Source organism: Salvelinus fontinalis, chromosome 31 (assembly GCF_029448725.1).
Source record: "Salvelinus fontinalis isolate EN_2023a chromosome 31, ASM2944872v1, whole genome shotgun sequence".
Taxonomy (NCBI): Eukaryota; Metazoa; Chordata; class Actinopteri; order Salmoniformes; family Salmonidae; genus Salvelinus; species Salvelinus fontinalis.
This window is the reverse complement of record NC_074695.1, coordinates 1,001,471-1,014,222: the sequence shown is the minus strand read 5'-3', so window position 1 is coordinate 1,014,222 and position 12,752 is coordinate 1,001,471. Positions and strand designations below refer to the sequence as shown.

At 49.3% G+C, this 12,752-nt stretch overlaps 1 protein-coding gene across 1 annotated transcript in view; it reads right to left on the bottom strand.

Moving 5' to 3' along the window:
• The window catches only part of plxnb3 (plexin B3), a 285,828-nt gene that overhangs the window by 145,394 nt on the left and 127,682 nt on the right, over window positions 1-12,752 (bottom strand). Inside the window, exon 4 of the mRNA XM_055891079.1 lies at window positions 3,449-4,363. Within this exon, the coding sequence (XP_055747054.1) occupies window positions 3,449-4,363 (915 nt within the window). The remainder of the gene's footprint in view (window positions 1-3,448; window positions 4,364-12,752) is intronic.

The following is a 12,752-nucleotide window of genomic DNA, read 5'->3' as shown; positions in this document are numbered from 1 at the left end:
ACACTGATCATCACTATAGTTACACTGGACCAGGATATACAACACTGTTCATCACTATAGTTACACTGGACCAGGATATACAACACTGTTCATCACTATAGTTACACTGGACCAGGATATACAACACTGTTCATCACTATAGTTACACTGGACCAGGATATACAACACTGTTCATCACTATAGTTACACTGGACCAGGATATACAACACTGTTCATCACTATAGTTACACTGGACCAGGATATACAACACTGTTCATCACTATAGTTACACTGGACCAGGATATACAACACTGTTCATCACTATAGTTACACTGGACCAGGACATACAACACTGTTTATCACTATAGTTACACTGGACCAGGATATACAACACTGTTCATCACTATAGTTACACTGGACCAGGATATACAACACTGTTCATCACTATAGTTACACTGGACCAGGATATACAACACTGTTCATCACTATAGTTACACTGGACCAGGATATACAACACTGTTCATCACTATAGTTACACTGGACCAGGACATACAACACTGTTTATCACTATAGTTACACTGGACCAGGATATACAACACTGTTCATCACTATAGTTACACTGGACCAGGATATACAACACTGTTCATCACTATAGTTACACTGAACCAGGATATACAACACTGTTCATCACTATAGTTACACTGGACCAGGATATACAACACTGTTCATCACTATAGTTACACTGGACCAGGATATACAACACTGATCATCACTATAGTTACACTGGACCAGGATATACAACACTGTTTATCACTATAGTTACACTGGACCAGGATATACAACACTGTTCATCACTATAGTTACACTGGACCAGGATATACAACTCTGTTTATGGATCTAACATCTCAATATTAGTCTGTTTTATAGAAACATGGTGCCGGTGACCCCAATATAGATGGGGGGTGGGGGCTTCTGAGAGGTCACTGCATTTTTGTTTGTGTGTGTGTGTGTGTGTGTGTGTGTGTGTGTGTGTGTGTGTGTGTGTGTGTGTGTGTGTGTGTGTGTGTGTGTGTGTGTGTGTGTGTGTGTGTGTGTGTGTGTGTGTGTGTGTGTGTGTGTGTGTGTGTGTGTGTGTGTGTGTGTGTGTGTTCTGAAAGCACTCAGGATTAGAGGCAGTGAGAGCAGCTGGACTTAATCTGCACCAGCACAGAGGCAGCTGTCACTCACGAAGAGACAGAGAGACAGACGGACAGAGAGACAGAGACCGACAGGCAGACATAGAAAGACACAAAGATGGAGAGAGAAACAGACAAGAGACAGACAGAGACAGATGGACAGAGAAAGACAGACACAGAGACAGACAGAGAGAGAGACAGAGATACACAGACAGCCACAGACAGAGAGACAGACAGACAGACACAGAGACAGAGACAGAGAAACAGAGAGACACAGAGACAGACAGAGCCACAGACAGACATACACAGACAGCCACAGACAGAGAGACATAGACACAGAGAGACAGACACAGACAGAGACAGAGAGAGACAGACAGACCAGAAACCCTTTCACCAGTGGCACGGCTAGCTAACCTTAATCTGAGTTAAGCAACTCAGAGGCCACTCATAGGTACCTAGGTAATGGTCCCATAATCCTCTCTGATCACCTGTAATAGGTGTTAAACCTACCTAGTCTCCTCTATCCACTTAGGCTATTACCACTGCTATACCGCTGCTATACCGCTGCTATACCGCCGCTATACCGCTGCTATACCGTTGCTATACCGCTGCTTTACCGCTGTTATACCTCCGCTTTACCGCCGCTTTACCGCCGCTATACCGCCGCTTTACCGCTGCTATACCGCCGCTATACCGCTGCTATACCGCCGCTATACCGCTGCTTTACCGCCGCTATACCGCCGCTATACCGCCGCTATACCGCCGCTTTACCGCCGCTATACCGCCGCTATACCGCCGTTATACCGCTGCTATACCGCCGCTATACCGCCGCTTTACCGCCGCTATACCGCCGCTATACCGTTGCTATACCGCTGCTTTACCGCTGTTATACCTCCGCTTTACCGCCGCTTTACCGCCGCTATACCGCCGTTATACCGCCGTTATACCGCCGCTATACCGCCGCTTTACCGCCGCTATACCGCCGCTATACCGCCGCTATACCGCCGCTATACCGCCGCTTTACCGCCGCTATACCGCCGCTTTACCGCCGCTTTACCGCCGCTATACCGTTGCTATACCGCCGCTTTACCGCCGCTTTACCGCCGCTATACCGCCGCTTTACCGCCGCTATACCGCCGCTTTACCGCCGCTTTACCGCCGCTATACCGCCGCTTTACCGCCGCTATACCGCCGCTTTACCGCCGCTATACCGCCGCTTTACCGCCGCTTTACCGCCGCTTTACCGCCGCTATACCGCCGCTTTACCGCCGCTATACCGCCGCTTTACCGCCGCTTTACCGCCGTTATACCGCCGCTATACCGCCGCTATACCGCCGCTTTACCGCCGTTATACCGCCGCTATACCGCCGCTTTACCGCCGCTATACCGCCGCTATACCGCCGCTATACCGCCGCTATACCGCCGCTATACCGCCGCTTTACCGCCGCTTTACCGCCGCTATACCGCCGCTTTACCGCTGTTATACCTCTGCTTTACCGCCGCTATACCGCCGCTTTACCGCCGCTTTACCGCCGCTATACCGCCGCTTTACCGCTGTTATACCTCTGCTTTACCGCCGCTATACCGCCGCTTTACCGCCGCTATACCGCCGCTATACCGCCGCTTTACCGCCGCTATACCGCCGCTTTACCGCCGCTTTACCGCCGCTATACCGCCGCTATACCGTTGCTATACCGCCGCTTTACCGCCGCTTTACCGCCGCTTTACCGCCGCTATACCGCCGCTTTACCGCCGCTTTACCGCCGCTTTACCGCCGCTTTACCGCCGCTTTACCGCCGCTATACCGCCGCTTTACCGCCGCTATACCGCCGCTATACCGCCGCTTTACCGCCGCTTTACCGCCGCTATACCGCCGCTATACCGCCGCTTTACCGCCGCTATACCGCCGCTTTACCGCCGCTGCAGGCTTTTGTTCCAGCCAAGCATAGTAACACATCTAATCTAATCAATACTTATATTGGTACAATTAGGGGGATTAGCATACACACTGGCCTGCTGCGCATAAGAGTGGTCAACCGTGTGTGTACCTGTGTGTGTGTACCTGTGTGTGTGTGTGTGTACCTGTGTACCTGTGTGTGTGTGTGTGTGTGTGTGTGTGTGTGTGTGTGTGTGTGTGTGTACCTGTGTGTGTACCTGTGTGTGTACCTGTGTGTGTACCTGTGTGTGTACCTGTGTGTGTACCTGTTCGTACGTGTGTGTGTGTGTGTGTGTGTGTGTGTGTGTGTGTGTGTGTGTGTGTGTGTGTGTGTGTGTGTGTGTGTGTCTCTAGTTACCTTGGGCAGCCGTAGACACTTGGACGACACCTCATACTCTATGTATGCCTCCTCCTGTCCCGTACTTCCTCTTCCTCCCTCTGTATAACACAGCTCCTGGGCCCTCTGCAGCGCCGCATCCAGCTCTGCCATCCCGTAAACACACAGCGCCGAGCGACCGGTCGCCGTGGGCGTCGACGCCTGCCCCGCCGCCATGGCAACGAACAGCGCCGGCCGCCCCTGGTGTTCGGCGGGGGAAGCCCCCTGGGCGAGGTTGTAGCCGCCGGAACATTCCAACGGAACCTCCACGTAGGAGTAGAAGCTCCGGTCCCCGGCGCAGAGACGAGAAACGTAGGTCCGGTACTCCTTCCTGTGCCACATATCCCTCCGCGAGAACAGGAAGTAGACGTGGTCGCTGTGGTTAAACGCTGATATGAAGTTGTTGTTGTACTCGGAGTAGCTCCCGACGACCAGCTTCCCTAATTCTTCGTCTTGAGAGAAGGCCTGACGGGCGGGGGAGGAGCTAGGGGACAGACGGCGCGTTGTGATTGGTGGGATGTCGCTGGGGCCTTTACTAGTGTAGCCACGCCCCACTAGCATCAGCCCCACCCCCTTCTGGTTCAAGATCACGCCCACGGTGGAGACGCGGGGGTCGTTGGCGGCAACGTACTGCGTGTCCACCGGGTTGGACGTCTGATAGAGCACCTCGGACACATTACCCAGACTCCTCTTGTCACAGATACCCTGGAACAATGTCCCGCACACGATCAGGCTCCTTGCCCCGACCTCTGACCCCACCGCGTCCACGCCTTCCTCCAGGAGCAGGATCTTATTGGTGTTGGGGGTGACCCGGGCGGTGGGGCAGTCCTTGGGGACTATGGGGGGCAGGCATTCAGGACTGTCTAGCTTGGGGCCAGTCTGACTGGAGGACAGCACCTAGGACAAGATGAGAGATAACACAGAATAATGGAGGGTAGGGCGGCCGGCAGCCTAGCGGATAGTGCTTTGGGCCAGTAAACCGAAAGGTCTCTGGTTCAAATCCCAGATCCAACAAGGTGAAAAATATTGTCGTTGTGCCCTTGAGCAAAGCATTTTAACCGTAATTGCTCCAGTAAGTGGCTCTGGAAAAGAGCGTCTGCTAAGTGACTCAAATGTATAAAATAAAACAGAGAACAGAGAGAACAGAGAACCAGGGCCCCGAGAACCAGGGCCCAGTGTTTCAAAAGTTATCTGGATTTTGCCTATTGGATAGGATTAAATGCATAGAGCTAGAATGCATAGAACAGAGGAATCATTGACTTGAATGGGGGACTCGTGAAGGATATACTACGAAGGAAGCTAGATCTACTTTGGGTTTTCTAAAGCTAACCAGCTTCAGTCAGCTTCACATTCCAGCTCAGGCTTCGTCTTTACTACGACGGTGGATATTGCTCGTCCGCCTGCCGCTAACTCTAGCAGGCTTGTAACTGCTGAACTCGTCACTGAGGCAACGCTGAAACATCAACCCATGGACGAGTCAGTGCCACATTTTAGTGTCACATCTGGTTTTAGTTGTTTAATTTGACACTAGCTAGGTTTCCATCCAATTGGCGACAGATTTCCCTGCGAATATTTAAAAAAAATCTGCATAGAAAAACAATATGCGCATTTTCCCACCAGAGATGTTCCCATCAAATTGACTTGTTGCGGATAAAATAACGTGTGATGACGTAGTGCCACATTAGCATAACTTTTGCGGTTAAATTCTCAGGTACCGAATAAAACAGTCCAAGTGAAATGGTTTTACTCTCTACTGTTAGTTCTCAGACAAAACATGTTCATATAGCGAGTGTGCCCACTGGTACTGTCATGATGAGGTGCTGTTGGCTAGAGGGCACCTATAACCCACTGGTACTGTCATGATGAGGTGCTGTTGGCTAGAGGGCACCTATAACCCACTGGTACTGTCATGATGAGGTGCTGTTGGCTAGAGGGCACCTATAACCCACTGCTACTGTCATGATGAGGTGCTGTTGGCTAGAGGGCACCTATAACCCACTGGTACTGTCATGATGAGGTGCTGTTGGCTAGAGGGCACCTATAACCCACTGGTACTGTCATGATGAGGTGCTGTTGGCTAGAGGACACCTATAACCCACTGGTACTGTCATGATGAGGTGCTGTTGGCTAGAGGGCACCTATAACCTACTGGTACTGTCATGATGAGGTGCTGTTGGCTAGAGGGCACCTATAACCTACTGTCATGATGAGGTGCTGTTGGCTAGAGGGCACCTATAACCTACTGTCATGATGAGGTGCTGTTGGCTAGAGGGCACCTATAACCTACTGTCATGATGAGGTGCTGTTGGCTAGAGGGCATCTATAACCTACTGTCATGATGAGGTGCTGTTGGCTAGAGGGCACCTATAACCTACTGTCATGATGAGGTGCTGTTGGCTAGAGGGCACCTATAACCTACTGTCATGATGAGGTGCTGTTGGCTAGAGGGCATCTATAACCCACTGGTACTGTCATGATGAGGTGCTGTTGGCTAGAGGGCACCTATAACCCACTGGTACTGTCATGATGAGGTGCTGTTGGCTAGAGGGCACCTATAACCCACTGGTACTGTCATGATGAGGTGCTGTTGGCTAGAGGGCATCTATAACCTACTGGTACTGTCATGATGAGGTGCTGTTGACTAGAGGGCATCTATAACCTACTGTCATGATGAGGTACTGTTGGCTAGAGGGCACCTATAACCTACTGTCATGATGAGGTGCTGTTGGCTAGAGGGCACCTATAACCTACTGTCATGATGAGGTGCTGTTGACTAGAGGGCATCTATAGCCCACTGGTACTGTCATGATGAGGTGCTGTTGGCTAGAGGGCATCTATAACCCACTGGTACTGTCATGATGAGGTGCTGTTGGCTAGAGGGCATCTATAACCCACTGGTACTGTCATGATGAGGTGCTGTTGGCTAGAGGGCATCTATAACCTACTGGTACTGTCATGAAGAGGTGCTGTTGGCTAGAGGGCACCTATAACCTACTACATGATGAGGTGCTGTTGGCTAGAGGACACCTATAACCCACTGGTACTGTCATGATGAGGTGCTGTTGGCTAGAGGGCACCTATAACCCACTGGTACTGTCATGATGAGGTGCTGTTGGCTAGAGGACACCTATAACCCACTGGTACTGTCATGATGAGGTGCTGTTGGCTAGAGGACACCTATAACCCACTGGTACTGTCATGATGAGGTGCTGTTGGCTAGAGGGCACCTATAACCTACTACATGATGAGGTGCTGTTGGCTAGAGGGCACCTATAACCCACTGGTACTGTCATGATGAGGTGCTGTTGGCTAGAGGGCACCTATAACCTACTACATGATGAGGTGCTGTTGGCTAGAGGACACCTATAACCCACTGGTACTGTCATGATGATGTGCTGTTGGCTAGAGGGCATCTATAACCTACTGGTACTGTCATGATGAGGTGCTGTTGGCTAGAGGGCATCTATAGCCCACTGGTACTGTCATGATGAGGTGCTGTTGGCTAGAGGGCACCTATAACCCACTGGTACTGTCATGCTGAGGTGCTGTTGGCTAGAGGGCACCTATAACCCACTGGTACTGTCATGATGAGGTGCTGTTGACTAGAGGGCACATATAACCCACTGGTACTGTCATGATGAGGTGCTGTTGGCTAGAGGGCACCTATAGCCCACTGGTACTGTCATGATGAGGTGCTGTTGGCTAGAGGGCATCTATAACCCACTGGTACTGTCATGATGAGGTGCTGTTGGCTAGAGGGTACCTATAACCTACTGGTACTGTCATGATGAGGTGCTGTTGGCTAGAGGGCACCTATAACCCACTGGTACTGTCATGATGAGGTGCTGTTGGCTAGAGGGCACCTATAACCCACTGGTACTGTCATGATGAGGTGCTGTTGGCTAGAGGGCACCTATAACCTACTGGTACTGTCATGATGAGGTGCTGTTGGCTAGAGGGCACCTATAACCTACTACATGATGAGGTGCTGTTGGCTAGAGGGCACCTATAACCTACTACATGATGAGGTGCTGTTGGCTAGAGGGCACCTATAGTCTACTACATGATGAGGTGCTGTTGACTAGAGGACACCTATAGTCTACTACATGATGAGGTGCTGTTGGCTAGAGGGCACCTATAACCTACTGGTACTGTCATGATGAGGTGCTGTTGGCTAGAGGGCACCTGTAACCTACTACATGATGAGGTGCTGTTGGCTAGAGGGCACCTATAACCTTCTACATGATGAGGTGCTGTTGGCTAGAGGGCACCTATAGTCTACTACATGATGAGGTGCTGTTGGCTAGAGGGCACCTATAGTCTACTACATGATGAGGTGCTGTTGGCTAGAGGACACCTATAACCCACTGGTACTGTCATGATGAGGTGCTGTTGGCTATAGGGCACCTATAGTCTACTACATGATGAGGTGCTGTTGGCTAGAGGACACCTATAACCTACTGGTACTGTCATGATGAGGTGCTGTTGACTAGAGGGCACCTATAACCCACTGGTACTGTCATGATGAGGTGCTGTTGGCGGCTAGAGGGCACCTATAACCCACTGGTACTGTCATGATGAGGTGCTGTTGGCTAGAGGGCACCTATAACCCACTGGTACTGTCATGATGAGGTGCTGTTGGCTAGAGGACACCTATAGTCTACTACATGATGAGGTGCTGTTGGCTAGAGGACACCTATAGTCTACTACATGATGAGGTGCTGTTGGCTAGAGGGCACCTATAACCTACTACATGATGAGGTGCTGTTGGCTAGAGGGCACCTATAACCTACTACATGATGAGGTGCTGTTGGCTAGAGGGCACCTATAACCTACTACATGATGAGGTGCTGTTGGCTAGAGGGCAACTATAACCCACTGGTACTGTCATGATGAGGTGCTGTTGGCTAGAGGGCAACTATAACCTACTACATGATGAGGTGCTGTTGGCTAGAGGGCACCTATAACCCACTGGTACTGTCATGATGAGGTGCTGTTGGCTAGAGGGCACCTATAACCTACTACATGATGAGGTGCTGTTGGCTAGAGGGCAACTATAACCTACTACATGATGAGGTGCTGTTGGCTAGAGGACACCTATAACCCACTGGTACTGTCATGGTGAGGTGCTGTTGGCTAGAGGGCACCTATAACCTACTACATGATGAGGTGCTGTTGGCTAGGGGGCACCTATGTCTACTGGTACTGTCATGATGAGGTGCTGTTGGCTAGGGGGCACCTATAACCTACTACATGATGAGGTGATGTTGGCTAGAGGTCACCTATAGTCTACTGGTACTGTCATGATGAGGTGCTGTTGGCTAGAGGGCACCTATAGTCTACTGGTACTGTCATGATGAGGTGCTGTTGGCTAGAGGGCACCTATAGTCTACTGGTACTGTCATGATGAGGTGCTGTTGGCTAGAGGACACCTATAACCCACTGGTACTGTCATGATGAGGTGCTGTTGGCTAGAGGGCATCTATAACCTACTGGTACTGTCATGATGAGGTGCTGTTGGCTAGAGGGCACCTATAACCTACTACATGATGAGGTGCTGTTGGCTAGAGGACACCTATAAACCACTGGTACTGTCATGATGAGGTGCTGTTGGCTAGAGGGCACCTATAGTCTACTACATGATGAGGTGCTGTTGACTAGAGGGCACCTATAACCTACTGGTACTGTCATGATGAGGTGCTGTTGGCTAGAGGGCACCTATAACCCACTGGTACTGTCATGATGAGGTGCTGTTGACTAGAGGACACCTATAGTCTACTACATGATGAGGTGCTGTTGACTAGAGGACACCTATAACCTACTGGTACTGTCATGATGAGGTGCTGTTGGCTAGAGGGCACCTATAACCTACTACATGATGAGGTGCTGTTGGCTAGAGGACACCTATAACCCACTGGTACTGTCATGATGAGGTGCTGTTGGCTAGAGGGCACCTATAGTCTACTACATGATGAGGTGCTGTTGACTAGAGGGCACCTATAACCTACTGGTACTGTCATGATGAGGTGCTGTTGGCTAGAGGGCACCTATAACCCACTGGTACTGTCATGATGAGGTGCTGTTGACTAGAGGACACCTATAGTCTACTACATGATGAGGTGCTGTTGACTAGAGGACACCTATAACCTACTACATGATGAGGTGCTGTTGGCTAGAGGGCACCTATAGTCTACTACATGATGAGGTGCTGTTGGCTAGAGGACACCTATAACCTACTACATGAGGAGAATACTATGCATTATTTGTATTTGTCAAACGGCAGTCAAGCATCGATCATCGAACAGAATAAGACCCTCGATATTTATTGGACAGGATTATCAAGATCATCACCGTGTGCTTTCACCACCCTGTGAAGTTCCTCAGAATGTATTTATTTAATTTATTCTGTAGTCTAATAAACTGCATGCTTTCCCAACGAGTCGTAGTGGGAGGACCGCACGACGTTATCACCTGACGATTTGATGGTTATTATATCAATATTTGCGCATAAAAGCTTTTCCACTTAAATTTCTCACATGAATTCATTTTAACGCGAGAAATCCCACCTTCGCCTATATTATTTTGTTCTGTCGACATTTGAAAAGTTTCTAGAAAATGTTTCTGTTTTCATCAGGCCTGCCAATTAAAATGTTTTATCCGTCATGTGCTTTACTCGCATAAAAAGGTTGGGTGGTAACCTGGTTACGGAAAGCGTTTTTCCATCCCGAAAAAGTATTAAATAAATATTATCTTACACTGTTTGGACAAAAAAACGCTTAGGCAGCCCACCCAGGCACTACAATGCCAGGAAAATTCCTGAATGTGTATATATTTTGAAATACTATTTTTTTAAACACAAAACGACATATTTAAATCAGTATCAAATGAAGGGGATGAAGGGGAAGACAACACAATCTTTGTGAGATAGAGGGAATATGATTTCATTGGTCCTCAACTCGTGGTTCAGTCATTTCATTCAGGGTAAATGGAGTTAGCCTTGAGATAGCCTGCCCCTGAGCAAGTTAGCCCTGAATTAGCCTGCCCCGGAGCAAGTTAGCCCTGAGTTAGCCTGCCCTGGAGCTAGTTAGCCCTGAGTTAGCCTGCCCCGGAGCTAGTTAGCCCTGAGTTAGCCTGCCCTGGAGCAAGTTAGCCCTGAGTTAGCCTGCCCTGGAGCAGGTTAGTTCTGAATGCAGGATAGTGGAGTTAGCCTGCCCCGGAGCAAGTTAGCCCTGAGTTAGCCTGCCCTGGAGCAAGTTAGCCCTGAGTTAGCCTGCCCCAGAGCAGGTTAGTTCTGAATGCAGGATAGTGGAGTTAGCCCTGAGTTAGCCTGCCCTGGAGCAGGTTAGTTCTGAATGCAGGATAGTGGAGTTAGCCCTGAGTTAGCCTGCCCTGGAGCAGGTTCGTTCTGAATGCAGGATAGTGGAGTTAGCCCTGAGTTAGCCTGCCCTGGAGCAAGTTAGCCCTGAGTTAGCCTGCCCTGGAGCAGGTTAGTTCTGAATGCAGGATAGTGGAGTTAGCCCTGAGTTAGCCTGCCCTGGAGCAGGTTAGTTCTGAATACAGGATAGTGGAGTTAGCCTGCCCTGGAGCAGGTTAGTTCTGAATACAGGATAGTGGAGTTAGCCTGCCCTGGAGCAGGTTAGTTCTGAATACAGGATAGTGGAGTTAGCCTGCCCTGGAGCAAGTTAGTGAGCCACTTTCTTGGTACCGGTTATCCCGAGTTGAACTCAGAGTTGACCAACGCTACCTGGTTAACTCCTCAACCTGCTTGGTAGGATAGGGCTCTGTTCTATTCATTATATTTCTATGCATTTCAATCTTGACCAAGATGGCGTAGCAGTCGGACGTGTGTTTGTCTTGTAATAAAAAATAAAAAATAAATAAACAGACCTCCATCCTATGTTATCTTGCTACCGATAGCCAGCTACCCGGCCAGCTGTCTGGATCGCCGTGACCCCAACCAACCTCTACTCACTGGACCCTTATGATCACTCGATTAAGCATGCTTCTCCTTAATGTAAATATGCCTTGTCCATTGCTGTTCTGGTTAGTGTTTATTGGCTTATTTCACTGTAGAGCCTCTAGCCCTGCTCACTATATATCCAACCTCTCAGTTCCACCACCCACATATGCGATGACATCACCTGGTTTCAATGATGTTTCTAGAGACAATATCTCTCTCATCATCACTCATTACCTAGGTTTACCTCCACTGTATTCACATCCTACCATACCTTTGTCTGTACATTATTCCTTGAAGCTATTTTATCGCCCCCAGAAACTTCCTTTTACTCTCTGTTCTAGACGTTCTAAACGACCAATTCTCATAGCTTTTAGCCGTACCCTTATCCTACTCCTCCTCTGTTCCTCTGAGGATGTAGAGGTGAATCCAGGCCCTGCAGTACCTAGCTCCACTCCTATTCCCCAGGCGCTCTCTTTTGATGACTTCTGTAACCGTAATAGCCTTGGTTTCATGCATGTTAACATTAGAAGCCTCCTCCCTAAGTTTGTTTTGTTCACTGCTTTAGCACACTGCCAACCCAGATGTTTTAGCCGTGTCTGAATCCTGGCTTAGGAAGACCACCAAAAATTCTGACATTTTCATCCCTAACTACAAGATTTTCAGACAAAATAGAACGGCCAAAGGGGGCGGTGTTGCAATCTACTGCAAGGATTGCCTGCAGAGTTCTGTTTTACTATCCAGGTCTGTTCCGAAACAATTTGAACTCCTACTTTTAAAAATCCACCTCTCTAAAAACAAGTCTCTCACTGTTGCCGCCTGCTATAGACCACCCTCTGCCCCCAGCTGTGCTCTGGACACCATATGTGAACTGATTGCCCCCCATCTATCTTCAGAGCTTGTGCTGCTAGGCGACCTAAATTGGAACATGCTTAACACCCCAGCCATCCTACAATCTAAGCTTGATGCCCTCAATCTCACACAAATTATCAATGAACCTACCAGGTATCACCCCAATTCCGTAAACACGGGTACCCTCATAGATATCATCCTAACCAACTTGCCCTCCAAATACACCTCTGCTGTTTTCAACCAAGATCTCAGCGATCACTGCCTCATTGCCTGTATCCGTAATGGGTCAGCGATCAAACGACCTCCACTCATCACTGTCAAACGCTCCCTGAAACACTTCAGCGAGCAGGCCTTTCTAATCGACCTGGCCGAGGTATCCTGGAAGGATATTGATCTCATCCCGTCAGTAGAGGATGCCTGGATATTTTTTTAAAATGCCTTCCTCACCATCTTGAATAAGCATGCCCCATTCAAGAA